At 46.3% G+C, this 17,336-nt stretch overlaps 1 protein-coding gene across 3 annotated transcripts in view; it reads right to left on the bottom strand.

Moving 5' to 3' along the window:
- The window catches only part of C2H2orf76 (chromosome 2 C2orf76 homolog), a 105,350-nt gene extending 101,496 nt beyond the window's left edge, over positions 1-3,854 (bottom strand). The window contains exon 1 of one of the 3 annotated variants that reach the window (XM_086349791.1): positions 3,679-3,854. In XM_086349791.1, the coding sequence (XP_086205917.1) occupies positions 3,679-3,825 (147 nt within the window). In that variant the 5' untranslated portion in view covers positions 3,826-3,854. The remainder of the gene's footprint in view (positions 1-3,678) is intronic. The other 2 variants (XM_086349837.1, XM_086349894.1) reach the window with 2 other exon arrangements.
- Positions 3,855-17,336: the final 13,482 nt, after the last annotated feature.

The following is a 17,336-nucleotide window of genomic DNA, read 5'->3' as shown; positions in this document are numbered from 1 at the left end:
AGTCAGCTCCCGGTCTTGTTTTTGCTGACTGTATAGAGCTTCTCCATCTTTGGCTGCAAAGAATATAATCAATCTGATTTCAGTGTTGACTATCTGGTGATGTCCATGTGTAGAGTCTTCTCTTGTGTTGTTGGAAGAGGGTGTTTGCTATGACCAGTGTGTTCTGTTGGCAGCACTCTATTAGCCTTTGCCCTGCTTCATTCTGTACTCCAAGGCCAAATTTGCGTGTTACTCCAGGTGTTTCTGACTTCCTACTTTTGCATTCCAGTCCCCTATAATGAAAAGGACATCTTTTGGGGGTGTTAGTTCTGGAAGGTCTTGTAGGTCTTCATAGAACCATTCAACTTCAATTTTTTCAGCATTACTGGTCAGGCCATAGACTTGGATTACTGTGATATTGAATGGTTTGCCTTGGAAACGAACAAAGATCATTGTGTCGTTTTTGAAATTGTACTGCATTATGGACTCTTTTGTTGACCATGATGGCTACTCCATTTCTTCTGAGGGATTCTTGACCACAGTAGTAGATATAATGGTCATCTGAGTTAAATTCACCCATTCCAGTCCATTTTAGTTCACTGATTCCTAGAATGTCAATGTTCACTCTTGCCATATCCTGTTTGACCACTTCCAATTTGCCTTGATTCATGGACCTAACATTCCAGGTTCCTATGCAATACTGCTCTTTACAGCATCGGACCTTGCTTCCATCACCAGTCCCATCCACAACCGGGAGTTGTTTTTGCTTTGGCTCCATCCCTTCATTCTTTCTGGAGTTATTTCTCCACTGATCTCCAGTAGCATATTGGGCACCTATTGACCTGGGGCATTCATCTTTCAGTGTCCTATCTTTTTGCCTTTTCATACTGTTCATGGGGTTCTCAAGGCAAGAATAATAAAGTGGTTTGCCATTCCTTTCTCCAGTGGACCACATTCTGTCAGACCTCTCCACCATGACCTGTCCGTCTTGAGTGGGCCTACATGTCATGGCTCATAGTTTCATTGAGTTAGACATGGCTGTGATCCATGTGATCAGGTTGATTAGTTTTCTGTGACTGTGATTTTCATTCTGTCTGTCCTCTGACAGATAAGGATAAGAGGCTAATGGAAGCTTCCTGATGGGAGATATTTTCGTATCTGTTCTAAAAAGTACTTTAAACACTAATAAGAATGCCCAATGGGTATCAAGATGAAATGCAATCAGCTACCATCTCATGCAAATTAACTACATTTAGTAAATATTAATATGTATCCTCTTAAAGCATATATTAGTATATGATACAAAACAAAGTAAAAAATACTGTATTATTAGATTAATATTTTAAATAAAATCATTATTTGAAATCTAGATAAATGGTATATATGATCTTATTTGCAAAGTAGAAATAGAGACACAGATGTAGAGAAGAAATATATGGACACTAAGGGGGTAAATGGGGTGGGATGAATTGTGAGATTGGGATTGACATATATACACCGCATGCGTGAGAAGTTGCTTCAGTAATGTCTGATTCTCTGCAACCCTATGGACTGTAGCCCATCATGCTCCTCTGTCCATGGGATTCTCCAGGCAAGAATACTGGAGTGGGTTGCCATGCCCTCCTCCAGGGGACCTTCCCGACCCAGGTATCGAACCCACATCTCTTGTGTCTGCACTGCAGGCAATTCTTTACCACTAGTACCACCCAGGAAGCCCTAGATATATGCTACTATGTATAAAATAGATAACTAAGAAGAAGAACCTAGTGCATAGCACAGGGAACTCTACTTGGTGCCCTGTAGTAACCTAGATAGGAAGGAAATTCAAAAACAGGAGTATATAGGGCGATGCTACTGCTAAGCTGCTTCAGTCGTGCCCGACTCTGTGCGACCCCATAGATGGCAGCCCACCAGGCTCCTCTGTCCCTGGGATTCTCCAGGCAAGAATACTGGAGTGGGTTGCAGCAGAAACTGACACAGCAGTGTACGGCAACTATACTCCAATAAAAAAAAATAAAATGATATGAAAAAATAAGATAAAATAAAGTCATATTAGGAAATATACCATGGTGAAATCAGAAGCACATTGGTAAAAGGACATTATTGTACAAATATTTGTGCAGGATTCAAGACAAGATGATACTGTAAGCCAAGTGGAAACTGTTAAGTGCTCCTTGGAAAATTCCTGATCATATATATAATGCATGCTTATTAGAAGGGCTCTCTCCTTGTTTACAGGAAGAGAATGTACCTCCTGAAATACGTTAGAAGAATGAAAAGGTTTAACAAGAAACAGACATACATTTTCTGATATAAAAAATAAAAAAAGGAAAAGGAAAGAAATGGGGAATGAAGAACTACATATAAAAATACCAATTCTTTTGGGAAAGGAGCTTATTAAAAAATAAAATTATAGACATTCTAATTTTCCATTTGAATAGAGATATACAAAATTAACCTAAATGCTTTCAGATATTTAAGTTATTAGGAGAAAGTTTATAATTTACAAAAGTTTCTAATTTGCAACAAAAGTGTCTAATTTACAAAAAGCAGCCATTGTCTCGGCTCTTAAATATGCTAAAGTTTTGAGTTTTACTATATTTCATCTTAAATTGTCTTAATAGGCAAGGCTAGTATTTTTTTTTTTAATCACAACTGTCTTTGGATCTTCTAAAAGTGATTTGCAGTATTTTCACTATATTCTTATAAAAACTTGGTAGTGACCTGGATATTATTATTTTAACATGTCTAGTTGCATTGTAATCCTGCAAAAGATGTTTCAGTGATCTAATATTTATACATATCTAAGATGGTCACTGTGTTAAAAGAAACTGTCAAGCATGGCTAGTATTTTTTTAAATACTTTTGTAAATTATAAACTTTCTCCTAATAACTTCAATATCTGAAGGCATTTAGATTAATTTTGTATATCTCTATTTGAATGGTAAATTAGAATGTCTATAATCTTATTTTTCAATAAGCTCCTTTCCCAAGCATCTTAATCTGGAAATGAGGTTAAGAAGTATATTAAGTATATTTTAGATAATTTGCATTCCTTTAAAGTCAGGAAATTAAAGTTATAGAAAATTCTGGGTTTTGCATACTTAAAATATTAAAATAATGTAACACACTTCCTCTTTACTTTTTCAGTATTTTTTCAACTACTATTCCATTCTATCCGTATTGTCCGCACATACCAGGAATTTAGTAAACATCTTTGCACCAGTGACTGAATAGTTCAGTGCCCTATGGACAAGAGGAGGCAAACACTCTCAGTCACTAAGGAAAACAGATATTTTTTATAACATTTTGAGGGCAAGTGAACAAACAGTAACGGAAGAACGGGGATAACTGTAAACTCTCCCTTCTGCCCAGGGATCCTGCGTCTCCCCAGGCCGGTCCCTAGTCCCGCTCATCCCTCTCCCCAGGCTGCGGGGTCCCCAGCACCACATCTCCCTCCACGACGACACATCTGTGCTGCTGCTGCTAAGTCGCTTCGGTCGTGTCCGACTCTGTGCGACCCCAGAGACGGCGGCCCACCAGGCTCCCTCGTCCCTGGGATTCTCCAGGCAAGAATACTGGAGTGGGTTGCCATCCCGCACAAACCACCCTGCCCATGACAGACATCTCGGCAGCAAGACCTCCGTCCCAGCTCTCGCACCGGCTCCCGCTGCACAACCAGCCCCTTCACATGATCACCTCCTCAGACGAGCGGCGTAGCCGGAAGCGCTTTGCCGCCTCGGACGCCACCACCCCAGGCACTGCCCCAGAGCCACCATGGCTGGCCCTCGGTCTTCCTGAGGGAAAAAGCCGCTCCGTTGCCAAGGACGCCGGAGAGGTGCGCATGCGCCCGTGCAGAGACCAAGAAGGTTCTGGCGCCACCTGCCGGCCACTGAGGGCCAAGCAGGACGCTCGGGGTCAATAGTCGGAGGACATGTGCCTGCGCCCCCTCCTGGCCGGGATGCAAAGACGTTCAATGTACTAGTGCCTCAGCCTCTCTGCTGATGAAGCTGGTGATGCCTTGCTCCGGCCATGCCTGCTTACCTGCCTGGAACATGCCTCATTCTTTGGAGCCACCGCCTGAAGAACAAGAGAGTCATCAGTCTTTTCAGTTCAGTTCAGTCGCTCAATTGTGTCCGACTCTTTGCGACCCCATGAATCACAGCACGCCAGGCCTCCCTGTCCATCACAAACTCCCGGAGTTCACTCAGACTCAAGTCCATCGAGTCAGTGATGCCATCCAGCCATCTCATCCTCTGTCGTCCCCTTCTCCTCCTGCCCCCAATCCCTCCCAGCATCAGAGTCTTTTCCAATGAGTCAACTCTTCTCATGAGGTGGCCAAAGTACTGGAGTTTCAGCTTTAGCATCATTCATTCCAAAGAAGTCCCAGGGCTGATCTCCTTCAGAATGCACTGGTTGGATCTCCTTGTAATCCAAGGGACTCTCAAGAGTCTTCTCCAACACCACAATTCAAAAGATCAATTTTTCGGCGCTCAGCCTTCTTCACAGTCCAACTCTCACATCCATACATGACCACAGGAAAAACCATAGCCATGACTAGACGGACCTTTGTTGGCAAAGTAACGTCTCTGCTTTTGAATATGCTATCTAGGTTGGACATAACTTTCCTTCCAAGGAGTAAGCGTCTTTTAATTTCATGGCTGCAGTCACCACCTGTAGTGATTTTGGAGCTCAGAAAAATAAAGTCTGACACTGTTTCCACTGTTTCCCCATCTATTTCCCATGAAGTGGTGGGACCGGATGCCATGATCTTCGTTTTCTGAATGTTGAGCTTTAAGCCCACTTTTTCACTCTCCACTTTCACTTTCATCAAGAGGCTTTTTAGTTCCTCTTCACTTTCTGCCCTAAGGGTGGTGGCATCTGCATATCTGAGGTTATTGAGATTTCTCCCGGCAATCTTGATTCCAGCTTGTGTTTCTTCCAGCCCAGCGTTTCTCATGATGTACTCTGCATATAAGTTAAATAAGCAGGGTGACAATATACAGCCTTGATGTACTCCTTTTCCTATCTGGAACCAGTCTGTTGTTCCATGTCCAGTTCTAACTGTTGCTTCCTGACCTGCATTCAAATTTCTCAAGAGGTAGGTCAGGTGGTCTGGTATTCCCATCTGTTTCAGAATTTTCCACAGTTTTTTGTGATCCACACAGTCAAAGGCTTTGGCATAGTCAATAAAGTAGAAATAGATGTTTTTCTGGAACTCTCTTGCTTTTTCCATGATCCAGTGGATGTTGGCAATTTGATCTCTGATTCCTCTGCCTTTTCTAAAACCAGCTTGAACATCTGGAAGTTCACGGTTCACATATTGCTGAAGCCTGACTTGGAGAATTTTGAGCATTACTTTACTAGCATGTGAGATGAGTGCAATTGTGTGGTAGTTTGAGCATTCTTTGGCATTGCCTTTCTTTGGGATTGGAATGAAAACTGACCTTTTCCAGTCCTGTGGCCACTACTGAGTTTTCCAAATCTGCTGGCACATTGAGTGCACCACTTTCACAGCATCATCTTTCAGAATTTGAAATAGCTCCACTGGAATTCCATCACCTCCACTAGCTTTGTTCGTAGTGATGCTTTCTAAGGCCCACTTGACTTCACATTCCAGGATGTCTGGCTCTAGATGAGTGATCACACCATCATGATTATCTGGGTCCTGAAGATCTTTTTTGTACAGTTCTTCTGTGTATTCTTGCCACCTCTTCTTAATATCTTCTGCTTCTGTTAGGTCCATACCATTTCTGTCCTTTATTGAGCCCATCTTTGCATGAAATATCCCCTTGGTATCTCTCATTTTCTTGAAGAGATCTCTAGTCTTTCCCATTCTGTTGTTTTCCTCTGTTTCTTTGCATTGATCTCCAAGGAAGGCTTTCTTATCTCTTCTTGCTATTCTTTGGAACTCTGCATTCAGATGCTTATATCTTTCCTTTTCTCCTCTGCTTTTCACTTCTCTTCTTTTCACAGCTATTTGTAAGGCCTCCCCAGTCAGCCATTTTGCTTTTTTGCATTTCTTTTCCATGGGGATGGTCTTGATCCCTGTCTCCTGTACAATGTCAAAGTTACAGGAAAATTTGGCCTTGGAATATGGAATGAAGCAGGGCAAAGACTAATAGAGTTTTGCCAAGAAAATGCACTGGTCAAAGCAAACACCCTCTTCCAACAACACAAGAGAAGACTCTACACATGGACATCACCAGATGGTCAACCCCGAAATCAGATTGATTGTATTCTTTGCAGCCAAAGATGGAGAAGCTCTATACAGTCAACAAAAACAAGACCAGGAGCTGACTGTGGCTCAGATCATGAACTCCTTATTACCAAATTCAGACTTAAATTGAAGAAAGTAGGGAAAACCACTAGACCATTCAGGTATGACCTAAATCAAATCCCTTATGACTATACAGTGGAAGTGAGAAATAGATTTAAGGGGCTAGATCTGATAGAGTGCCTGATGAACTATGGACTGAGGTTAATGACATTGTACAGGAGACAGGGATCAAGACCATCCCCATGGAAAAGAAATCCAAAAAAGCAAAATGGCTGTCTGGGGAGGGCTTACAAATAGCTGTGAAAAGAAGAGAAGCGAAAAGAAAAGAGAAAAGGAAAGATATAAACATCAGTCTTTTAGGCCACTGGAAAGTAAAACCTATTCTCTCCCTAGAAAATAGATGCCCATTTCCACCATCACATTCTTTGCTGGATGGTCAGCCTATTAAGATACATAGTACTGCAACTCTGATTGGAATAAAATCCTCCGTGATTAACTACAATGCAGTCTTGATCATAATCACAAATAACTGAAGCAGAAGATAAAAGTGGAAAACTCTGGACTTGTCTCAATTTGGAAACTGAGAGCCAGAGATGACTCCAAGAAAGCGATAACTGTCTGAAGCACTGGGACACAGCTGTCATGCCTTGGAGCTTGCCAGGAAGGGGCTCAAACTGTGTTTTTCTCTCATTTCACAATTTCTCTCAAAATACAAAGAAATAAGGAAGAACATTATGCTCATGACCCTCTCTATTCAATTGTATTATTACGTATAAGAAAGTAATCTGCATTCATACCAGCTATAAAATATCTGGAAACAAAATAATAATCATAGATTTTAAATATGATACATCTTGGGAATTCCCTGGCTGTCCAGTGGTTAGGATTTGTCTCTTTCACTGTCGAGGGGCCAAGTTCAATCCCTGGTCAGGGAACTAAGATCCTGCCAGCCAAAAAATATATGTTCATATATAATACATCTTGAATAGCCAAAAAATAGGATGGAAAGTGACCACCCCTCTAGGGAGCCCCCAGCTTCCTCCTTGGGGATCTTTTCCTCCAGTTGTTTTAACTCCCACAGCAAACCCTGCTCTCAAGAAAGGAACTGGGCAGCCCACTCAGACTGGATCCAAAAGCTGTGATGCTCTGCTATGGAAAATAGACATTGGCCTGCTTCCCTCCTGCTGTGGATGGGTTACCTTATGCCAGGAGGAGGGCTGAGGCCACACGCAGCCCAAGCTGATGACCCGCCTGAGAGACCCAGAGCAAGGGGATGAAAGGTTGTTGTTGAATCACGCAAAGACGCCGGGATTCTTGGCCCCCAGAGGAGAAGAATTTAATCCGGGGCCAGAGACAAGGCTTGATCGCTCAGAACTTTTGTGTAATAAAGTTATTAAAGTATAAAGGAGATAGAGAAAGCTTCTGACATAGGCATCAGAAGGGGGCAGAAAGAGTACCCCCCTGCTAGTCTTCAGCTGGATGTTATATAGTCATTGCTGGTGCTGCTGCTAAGTCACTTCAGTCGTGTCCAACTCTGTGCGACCCCATAGACGGCAGCCCACCAGGCTCCCCCGTCCCTAGGGTTCTCCAGGCAAGAACACTGGAGTGGGTTGCCATTTCCTTCTCCAATGCAGAAAAGTGAAAAGTGAAAGTGAAGTCGCTCAGTCGTGTCCGACTCTTAGCGACCCCATGGACTGCAGCCCACCAGGCTCCTCCATCCATGAGATTTTCCAGTCACTGCTGCTGCTGCTGCTGCTGCTGCGAAGTCGATTCAGTCGTGTCCGACTCTGTGCGACCCCATAGACGGCAGCCCAACGGGCTCCCATCCCTGGGATTCTCCAGGCAAGAATACTGGAGTGGGTTGCCATTTCCTTCTCCAATGCATGAAAGTGAAAAGGGAAAGTGAAGTCGCTCAGTCGTGTCCGACTCTTAGCGACCCCACGGACTGCAGCCCACCAGGCTCCTCCATCCATGGGATTTTCCAGTCACTGCTGCTGCTGCTGCTGCTGTGAAGTCGCTCAGTTGTGTCCAACTCTTTGCGACCCCATGGACTGCAGCCCACCACGCTCCTCCGTCCATGGGATTTTCCAGGCAAGAGTACTGGAGTGGGGTGCCATTGCCTTCTCCAGTCACTGCTGCTGCTAAGTCTCTTCAGTAGTGTCCAACTCTGTGTGACCCCATAGACAGCAGCCCACCAGGCTCCTCCATCCCTGGGATTCTCCAGGCAAGAACACTGGAGTGGGTTGCCATTTCCTTCTCCAATGCATGAAAGTGAAAAGTGAAAGTGAAGTCGCTCAGTCGTGTCCAACTCTTTGTGACCCCATGGACTGCAGCCCACCACGCTCCTCTGTCCATGGGATTTTCCAGTCACTAGCAGTCTGTTAATGAAAAAAAGGAATGTCTTAAAACTCAGAATGGCACCAGGCCCCTCACCCATAAGATGCATTTTAGGATAATCTTGACACCAAATGGTTCATCCTGGGCCATAAAATGATTAACTTGAATCTTGAAGAAGGGCAGACCACCATACAAATAGTTTTGTTTACATAGATTAGGGGAACAATATCTGAGTATAACATACTGGTTTGTCAAGTAGGTTCTGAGCCAAGAGGAACTGACTTGAAGACAGAGTTTGGGGTAAATGCATAGTACATTAGCATAGCTTAAGACAAGCATTTCCATAAGAGAAAGGCATTGGTTGTCTCTAGGTTTGAGAATAGTTAACTTCAGGTGAAACCAGGTGTCATTAAGGCAACACAGTATTTTAAGAGAAACCTCCTTTTAAATTTGTATAGAGAAGGAAAAAATATCTCTACTTTGTTTCCTCCTGCCGCTTAAGAGAGACAAAAATGTCTGACACTTGCAGGCTATTTCCTCCCTTTGGAGACCCCTGGCCTTCCTGCCTGTTACCCTCTCAGGGACTAGCACAGGGTACCTATATGAAGCCCGGGACTGGCCTGTCTGGGTTATGTGTCCACCCATCAGGCCATCACTGTTGCTGCCCCGGACCGTGTACCTATTGTCACAGCCAGATTCTGAGATCCTGGCTTCAGTGGGATGGAGTGACATGGACAAGATGACAAGACTTCACGGTGGAGAGGACAAGACTCCACCCACAACACCCACAGCCGTACCTTGTCCAGGAGAACTGGGCGGCATCAGCAGAGGTGTGTGTTGAAAGGAGGCAATGGGGTGCCAGGCTTTGGGGGACTTACAAGTGGATTCTTTGCCTGCAGTGCTGAGACGGAGCAGGACCGTAGGCCCCCCCACCCCACCCCAAGTCCTCTGCCCGCCTTTGCCTGTGGAAAACTTCAGTCAAAGGATAAGTTTAATCAGAGACGTGAGAAATGCGGACACAAAGGAAAACAGTCAAAGGAGACTAAATAATAATAATGTAGTCATTAGACATAGTCAAGGACCTTTAGTTCTTTCTCAAGGGCTGTAGATAATATTCTGAGCCGTATCCTGTGACCCGTCTTATAAATACCAAAACACCAGATGGAGGAATTAGCTACATGATGACCAGACTGTACCCAGGACATGAGCTGCCACAATTCTTAGAATGGACCACGAAGAAATGGGAACAAGTGCACCCCGGAACTGCAGATTAACTGTACCTAAAACAATCAAGATGATGCTGGTCAGACCGCTGACGACCAATTTGAAGATGACTGTTAAAGATGACTGTGCTGTTCCTGCCTGTAACACGCCCCCCACCCCCCAACCCCCGCCCCGGCAACTCTGTCTGTAAAGCCTGTTTGTCAGGGGCAGAGAGCGGGCCTTTGGACAGATGTCTGCCACCCTTGCCCAGGGCTGTTGCTCTGAAATAAAACAAACTTTCCTTTCCACCAACCTGACCTGTTTATTGCCTTTTGAGTGGTGAGCAACCAGACCCACGAATTCCTTTCAGTAACAATACGAGACAGAGGCCAGCAGAGGGAGGTGTAGTGATTGGCTTGGATTTTGTGGCATCCTGCCCAAGTAGACAAGACTTGGGAAGCCCCATGTCTTCCCAGCTGGGACCAGTTCTGTGGGTGGCAACCTGGGGTGAGTGGCAAGGGAGGGAAGAGTGACAGAAGGTGTCTTCCCTTGTCTCTAGCACTGCTTAGCCGGGCCAGACTGCCTGGGGCAATGGGGTGGGTAGGCTGAGAGTCCCAGATCCCACAGTTCTCCCACTCTGTCCGATCCCCACTGATACTTTCCCCAGAGAGAGGCATTTTCTGGTTCCCTGCTCACCATCTCAGTGGCTTGGCATTCTGCAAAGTCTCTAGGAAATATCTGAGATAGATTTGTGAAACCCTTTAAAAAGAGCACCCAGGATACCAAGCAGTGAGATTATGAAGTTACGTACCCATCACAATATTTTATACCCATCAAAATAGCAAATGTCAGGAGGAGGAGAAAATCACATTTGGCAAGGATGTTGGGAAATGAAAACTCTGCTGCTTTGGGTGCTCATGTCCAGAGGGGTCATTCTATGCAGCCACGGGCATGTGTAAGAAATCTAAGTGTGTACATGTGCCCCTGACCTGGCATCTAGGGAGCAGGTAATGTGCATTGGCCAGGTTGCTGGAGAACATTCAGTTCCGTCAGGCAAATGGGAAGGGTGAAACTCAGAAGGTTTGTGAAGTATAGGTAGATAAGACATATGAGACAGATCCAGAGAACGCACTGAATATAGATGAAAAGGGATGGAGGGCCCAGAAGATGCTCAGTACCCCTGCCCCACTCAGTTTTCATGAGGCACAGACTGTAAAACATTAGGCACATAATAGTCATGATCTGGATACAGCTCTTATTCGGTGACAACCATTCTGCCCTAAGGGTCCTCTGCTGCAGAAAGCCCAGGGCTGTTGATCAGACTAAATGTTGAGTTACACCTGTAGCCAGACCTACTCATCCTTTGTCCTTTGACTCTCAAAGTGTGAGTGTTTGCCCTCAGTCACCTTCTGTCTGCTGGGACCCTGGCTCAAACCTCAACTGTTGTGCTAATAATTCACCTTCGTTGGAAAAGGCTAATATCAGAGAGAGTAAGAAGGAAAAGACAGGTGAGGACCACATACCAAGATTCAGGTGGTACATACCTCCCAGCCTCTTGTATGGCATCCTAGGTCTGCATGTGAACCCACTGCATCTCTCCCACCCACCTGGCCTTCTCGCTGGGTGCTGATTGACTTATTAGTCTGTGTGATCCAGGCATCTAATTTGGCCTCTGAGCCTTTCTATTTTGTGAACGCTGGCTCAGCCTGTTCGGTGCTGTGCTTGGAGGCATCCAAGACATAAAGGCTCACATGACGGACATGGATTAAGATATTCACCAGTGTGGTTGGTGGTAGGGTGAGGGTTCTGGAGTGACCTATTGTTCATCACTAAGGTGAACAGATAAAATGCAGTGGATGAGTAACAGCAATCGAAAGCAATAAGCAGCAATGAACTTGACTGTTTAGTTTTCTTACTGGGACCCTCAGTAAAGAATACTTTTTACAATGCAACCTACATCTGTCGATCTATTTTTTATTAGTATTTTTTAACACTTTATTATTTTTGGCTGCACTGGGTCTTTAATGCTGCATTCAGGCCTTCTCTAGTTGCAGCAAGCAGGAGTGACTCTTCAGTTGCGGTGTGAGGGCTTCTTGTCTCGGTGGCTTCTCTGGCTTCAGAGCACTGGCTCTAGGCAGCAGCGGGCTTCAGTAGTTGTTGTGCTTGGGCTTAGTTGCCCGGTGGCTTGTGAAGTCTTCCTGGACTAAGAATTGAACTCATGCCCCCTGCATTGGCAGGCGGATTCTTAACCATTGGACCATCAGGGAAGTCTAATCAAACTATTTTTGGAAAAAAATTCATGAATAATGTGTATGTGCTCAGTCACTAAGTCGTGTCTGACTCTGTGATCCCATGGACCATACCATGCCAGGCTCCTCTGTCCATGAGATTTCCCAGGCAAGAATACTACAGTGGGTTGCCGTGCCCTCCTCCAGGGGATCTTCCGCACCCAGGGATTGAACCTGGGTCTCCTGTGGCTCCCACAATAGTAGGTAGATTCTTTACAACTGAACCACCTGGGAAGTTCCCATGAAACAATATTTACCCTGATGATGTTTGAGGCACTCTGATATTGTCTTATATATTGTATTCATTTCCTGTATATGGTGATTATGCCCTGGCAGAATTGATCTCACCAGCTACTACTGGGACCCAACCTATTATGTATAAAACATTGAGTCCAATTTTTACATATTATCAATAAGGATGGCCTCTCATCATGCCTTTGGGTGAGAACAGTGGGAAACAGAACAAGATTTATGGCATAATGCCACTTAGGAAAGCAAAAATGACACACATACACACACACACACACACACAAGGATACACAATGGTTAAGGATATAAATCAAACACATAAAGGCAGTCCCATTGGGGAAATGAAAAAAGGAAACTCCTGAAGGATCTGGATGTTCAAGTGTTATGGTCTAAGAATGATGGGCTAGGCTCTGAATCTCAGTTCAACAAAACGAAAAGATGAGGGTGGATCATTTACAGGAGAAGTTTGAGAATCACATGAATAGCCAGGAAATATATCAGAGTTGGAAAATGCTGCATTTAGATTCTTGAAATGTAAATAAACGATCAGTTCATGAGGTCAGAGACGAAATATCACCCAGAACAAAGCTTGAAGAGAGAAGGAAGGGTCCCCTCACCATGCACGAGTTGATACCAGGTGGAAAGGAGATAGTCAGCTTGGAGGCTGGCAAAGAGGAGCGTCTGAGAGGCCTGGCTGGACAGCGTACCCTCGGCACACTTCAGGGGAGGGGCCCAGGATGGGGGGATACCATTATTCCAGGGAGGGGTTCTCTGTTGAGTGTACAGCCCTTGCCTCATTGCTTTCTTGCCCAGAGCCTCTGCTGCTCAGGAGGATGCCCTGCCCCCAGCTCTTGGTTACAGCTCTTTTGGACAAGGTTGGACCCCTAGCCCCAGAATGACCTACTCAGGCCATCTGCTTCCTTTACATCAAGCAACCTCACTTTTCTGGACTAAGGAGATTCTCTCTCAGGAGCCTGAACTAGGAAGGGGGCAATCACTGCCATGGGGGTGAAACTGCAGCAGAAGGTCTCAGATCTGAACAAGGAGATGGCTGGGTCTCAAGCAAGCAGTTACAGAGAACAAAATCTGGGGCCTGTCAGGGAAGAAGTGGTGGAAACAGATCCTAAAGGTGTGGCTGGGTTATTTACCAGGACAACACAGGGCTGGGATTATCAACTTAAATCCTACAAGGGCCAGGCAGGCAACATGGTGGAGTGAACAGAGCTGATGGTAAGATTGGGGGCCCCAGAAAGAACAGTCCATCCAAAGGCGTTTGCATGCTCATTTGATAAGTTGTGCCCAACTCCTTTGCAATCCCATGGACTGTAACCTGCCAGGCTCCTCTGTCCATGGGATTTTCCAGGCAAGAATACTGGAGTGGGTTGCCATGCCCTCCTCCAGGGCATCTTCCTGACCCAGAAACCAAACCTGCATCTCTTATGTTTCCTGCATTGGCAAGCGAGTTCTTTACCACTAGCACCTCCTGGGAAGGCCATCCATCCAAAGGGCAGTCATCCAAAGTGGCCACTGTTCACACAGTAAAAGGACCTTTGGGGGTCCAAATCATCTTTTCTTTTTGGCTGCACTGCACAGCATATAGGATCTTAGTTCACCAGCCAGGGACTGAAACCGTGCCCCCTGCAGTGGGAGCAAGGAGTCCAAACCATCAGGGAAGTCCCTGATCTTTAGGGATGTTCCAAACCTCCCCCCCGCCCTTTTTTTTTTTTATTTATTTATGGCTGCACTGGGTCTTCCTTGTTACGCACACATGGGCTTTCTCTAGTTGTGGCAAGCAGGAGCTAGTCTCTAGTTGCGGTGCTTCTCACTGGTGGTGGCTTCTCTTGTTTCTGAGCTCGGGCTCTACAGCTCGGCTCAGTAGTTGTGAGGCACCGGCTTAGTTGTTCCAAGGCATGTAGGATCTTCCCAGACCAGGGACTGAACCTGTGTGCCCTTCATTAGCAGGAAGACTCTTAACCCCTGGTCCACCGGGGAAGTCCCCCAAACCTCCCAAGTTTTGAACTGACAACTTTTTTTGCTTTTAACATGTCTACAGACTGAGGTGGTAAGTGGCCAGACTCCCAGACCATGCTGGCTCAAAGTCTGGAAGCTACCTCCCACTCCATCCCTCTACTCCCCCAGGGAGACCATACCTCTCTCCTTTACCACTCCTCTGGACCTTCTGAGGGAAGGGAAGTCTACCTTCCTTGTAAACATCAAATCTTATAAAGTGGGTGGTAGGATATTGCCTGGGGTTCCCCAGGATTTAGGTGAAGCCCTGTCCAAACCTTTTGAATTCTTTTGTCACCATTCGTGCTCATGATCAATTCCTGGCATCTAATTTTGCTTTTTGGACACTTTGATGTGACAGGTGAGGTACACTAATTAGGAAAGAGCACCAGTGCATTTTGGGAAGGGACGGGCCAGCAGTCTGCTCTCTATAAGCACCTGGATACGTCTAGTGTGTCTGGTTAGTGGAGACCATCCCCTAGAGACTCGTGTCTCAGCGTGTGTGCTGAGAAGCCCAAGGTCCAAGCCTGCAAAGAAGATGCTAGAGGGACTTCTCTGGTGGTCCTGTGGTTAAGACTCTATGCTTCCACTTCAGGGAAACGGGTTCAATCCCTGGTCTGGGAACTTCAGATCCCCCAGGCCCTGCGGTATAGCCAAAAAAAAAAAAGAGAGACAGAAGGTGCTAGAAGTCTCTCTCACTCTGCCTGGAAATATGCAGGTACTGGTGCCCTGAAGGGGTACCCATTTTTAAGGGCAGACTTGAATTTAGAAAGGGGAGACCCTACAGAAAGACCACCCTCCAAGCCCACCTACATCACTCCCTTTCACCTTCGGACAACATGGCAGAGAGGTGGTTCTGATATACAGGGATGCTCAGGTAAGATGTCTGGTTCCTGCTTCATTCATTCATCCCTTCCACTGGTCAGTTCTGTCCCCTCGCCCACCTCCCGTCACCATCACTGATGCCCTGGGCCTCTCACACCTGCTGCCCTCCTGGCCATGGGGGACGTGCTATAGAGTAAAACCCCAGGGCAGGCAGAGAAGCCCCTGGGCCACTAGAATGCAGTAAACAAAGTCTGTGTTGCAATCAGGCACCCTGGAGGAGGTCAGAATGTGGGGCTGGAGCTTGAGGAAGAGAAGGCAAAGTGCAGGGGAGGTCTGGCATGGAGGGGATGAGGAGGGGGCTAGGAGAAGAGGAAGACCCGGTGAGTGAGGGCAGAGTCGTGGGGAGATGATGGGGAGGGCAGGGGTCAGGCAAGGGGGCTGACCCTTAAGGCAGGTGAGAGTTGGAGGGACCCGACATCCAGGCTTAAAGCAGGCAGAGGTAGTCATCAGCTTTGACACTGCCCAGTGAACTAGGCAACTCCTAACAGACTCCCCAGTATTGCCTCTGGGTCTCCCTGGGTATCTGCCCCACCTCATCTTGTAGACCCTGTGCCCCAGCTCCTCAAAGGAGAAAACCCCAGGGCAGGGGCCTACTAAATGTCAAAGTGGAGCCGCCTGTCCCATCTAAGCTTCCTTGGGGTCAGGGGTCATTCCACACTCTGTGCCAGGCAGTTGGCTGGACTCTACACACCCACTGCTCCCGTCCACTCCCACGACCCTCACAACACCAAGAAGGATGTGTTTTCCCATTTGACAGAAAGCTGAGGCTCACAGAAGAGAAGTGATTTGCCCACAGTGCATCTGAGGCTGCTTCATCAAATAGCAAGCTGTATGGACCAGTCCCTGCTCTTGCAATGGGCATGCAGGGGTGAGAGAGAGACCTAGTGCTAAAGTTGTGTGTTGTGTTTTAGAGAGGGAAACAGACAAGTAGGGAAGTTTAGCTAATGATCAAGAGAATATGAAGGTCTACAGCATTGTAAATCAACAGTACTTCAATAAAAAAAAATTTTTTTTAAGAGAGAGATAATATATACAAAAGAAAAGAAAAAAATACAAAAGTAACAGGCTCAAGTGTTGGGGGTTGGTCCTTCTTGGTGTTGCGAGGGTCATGGGAGTGGACGGGAGCAGTGGGTGTGTAGAGTCCAGCCAACTGCCTGGCACAGAGTGTGGAATGACCCCTGACCCCAAGGAAGCTTAGATGGGGCAGGCGGCTCCACTTTGACATTTAGTAGGCCCCTGCCCTGGGGTTTTCTCCTTTGAGGAGCTGGGGCACAGGGTCTACAAGATGAGGTGGGGCAGATACCCAGGAAGACCCAGAGGCAATAGTGGGGAATCTGCTACTCTGGCTGGTGAAGTCAAAGGAAGTCCTTGAAGAGGTGACAGCCTGTCCAGCTGTCACCAGGGAAGGCCTGTTACACCAGGGGACCATGAACATAGGAAGCCTAAGACTGGACAGAGCTCCCCACTCAGGGTGCCAGTGGGCACATGCACCTGGAGCCAGCCAGGAGCATGAGGCTCCGAGGGTAGAGCAGCCAGCAGCCTCATGGGCCTTGGGAAGGAGGGAATGGGAAGCTGCATGTAGGGACAGAGGAGGTTGAGAGGGGAGGCAGGGAGGTCGAGAGTGGAGGCAGGGAGGTCCAGCTGGAGGCTGTTAAACATCATCCACATTAGAAGTGTTGGAGCCTAGAGCTGGAGACATAAGAGGATGGTATGGACCAGGATATGAGGGAACAGACAGGAGGAGGATGTGGGCCTGAACTGGGGAGGCTGGGGAGGAAGCAGAAATGAAGGGGAGGCAGATTTTGACCCTAAAACCCAAGCATCTTACCCCAACAGGAACTTTGTCTTTTTCTTCTTTGTCTCTGATTAGCCAGGACAGTGGAAACACAATAGGTATACAGTTAACTCATCCATATATTCAATATTTATTGAGCTCCTACTAGGTGCCTGTTGCTAAAGTTGAAGCTCCAGTACTTTGGCCACCTGATGTGAAGAACTGACTCATTGGAAAAGACCTTGATGCTAGGAAAGATTGAAGGCAAAAGGAGAAGGGGGCGGCAGAGGATGAGATGGTTAGACAGCATCACAGACTCAATGGACACAAATTT

The sequence above is a fragment of the Bos grunniens genome, chromosome 2 (genome assembly GCF_055505025.1).
Source record: "Bos grunniens cultivar Pamir isolate PY7600 chromosome 2, Bosgru_T2T1.0, whole genome shotgun sequence".
NCBI lineage: Eukaryota > Metazoa > Chordata > Mammalia > Artiodactyla > Bovidae > Bos > Bos grunniens.
Note: the sequence above shows the minus strand (reverse complement) of the source record. Positions and strands in the feature narration are given on the sequence as shown.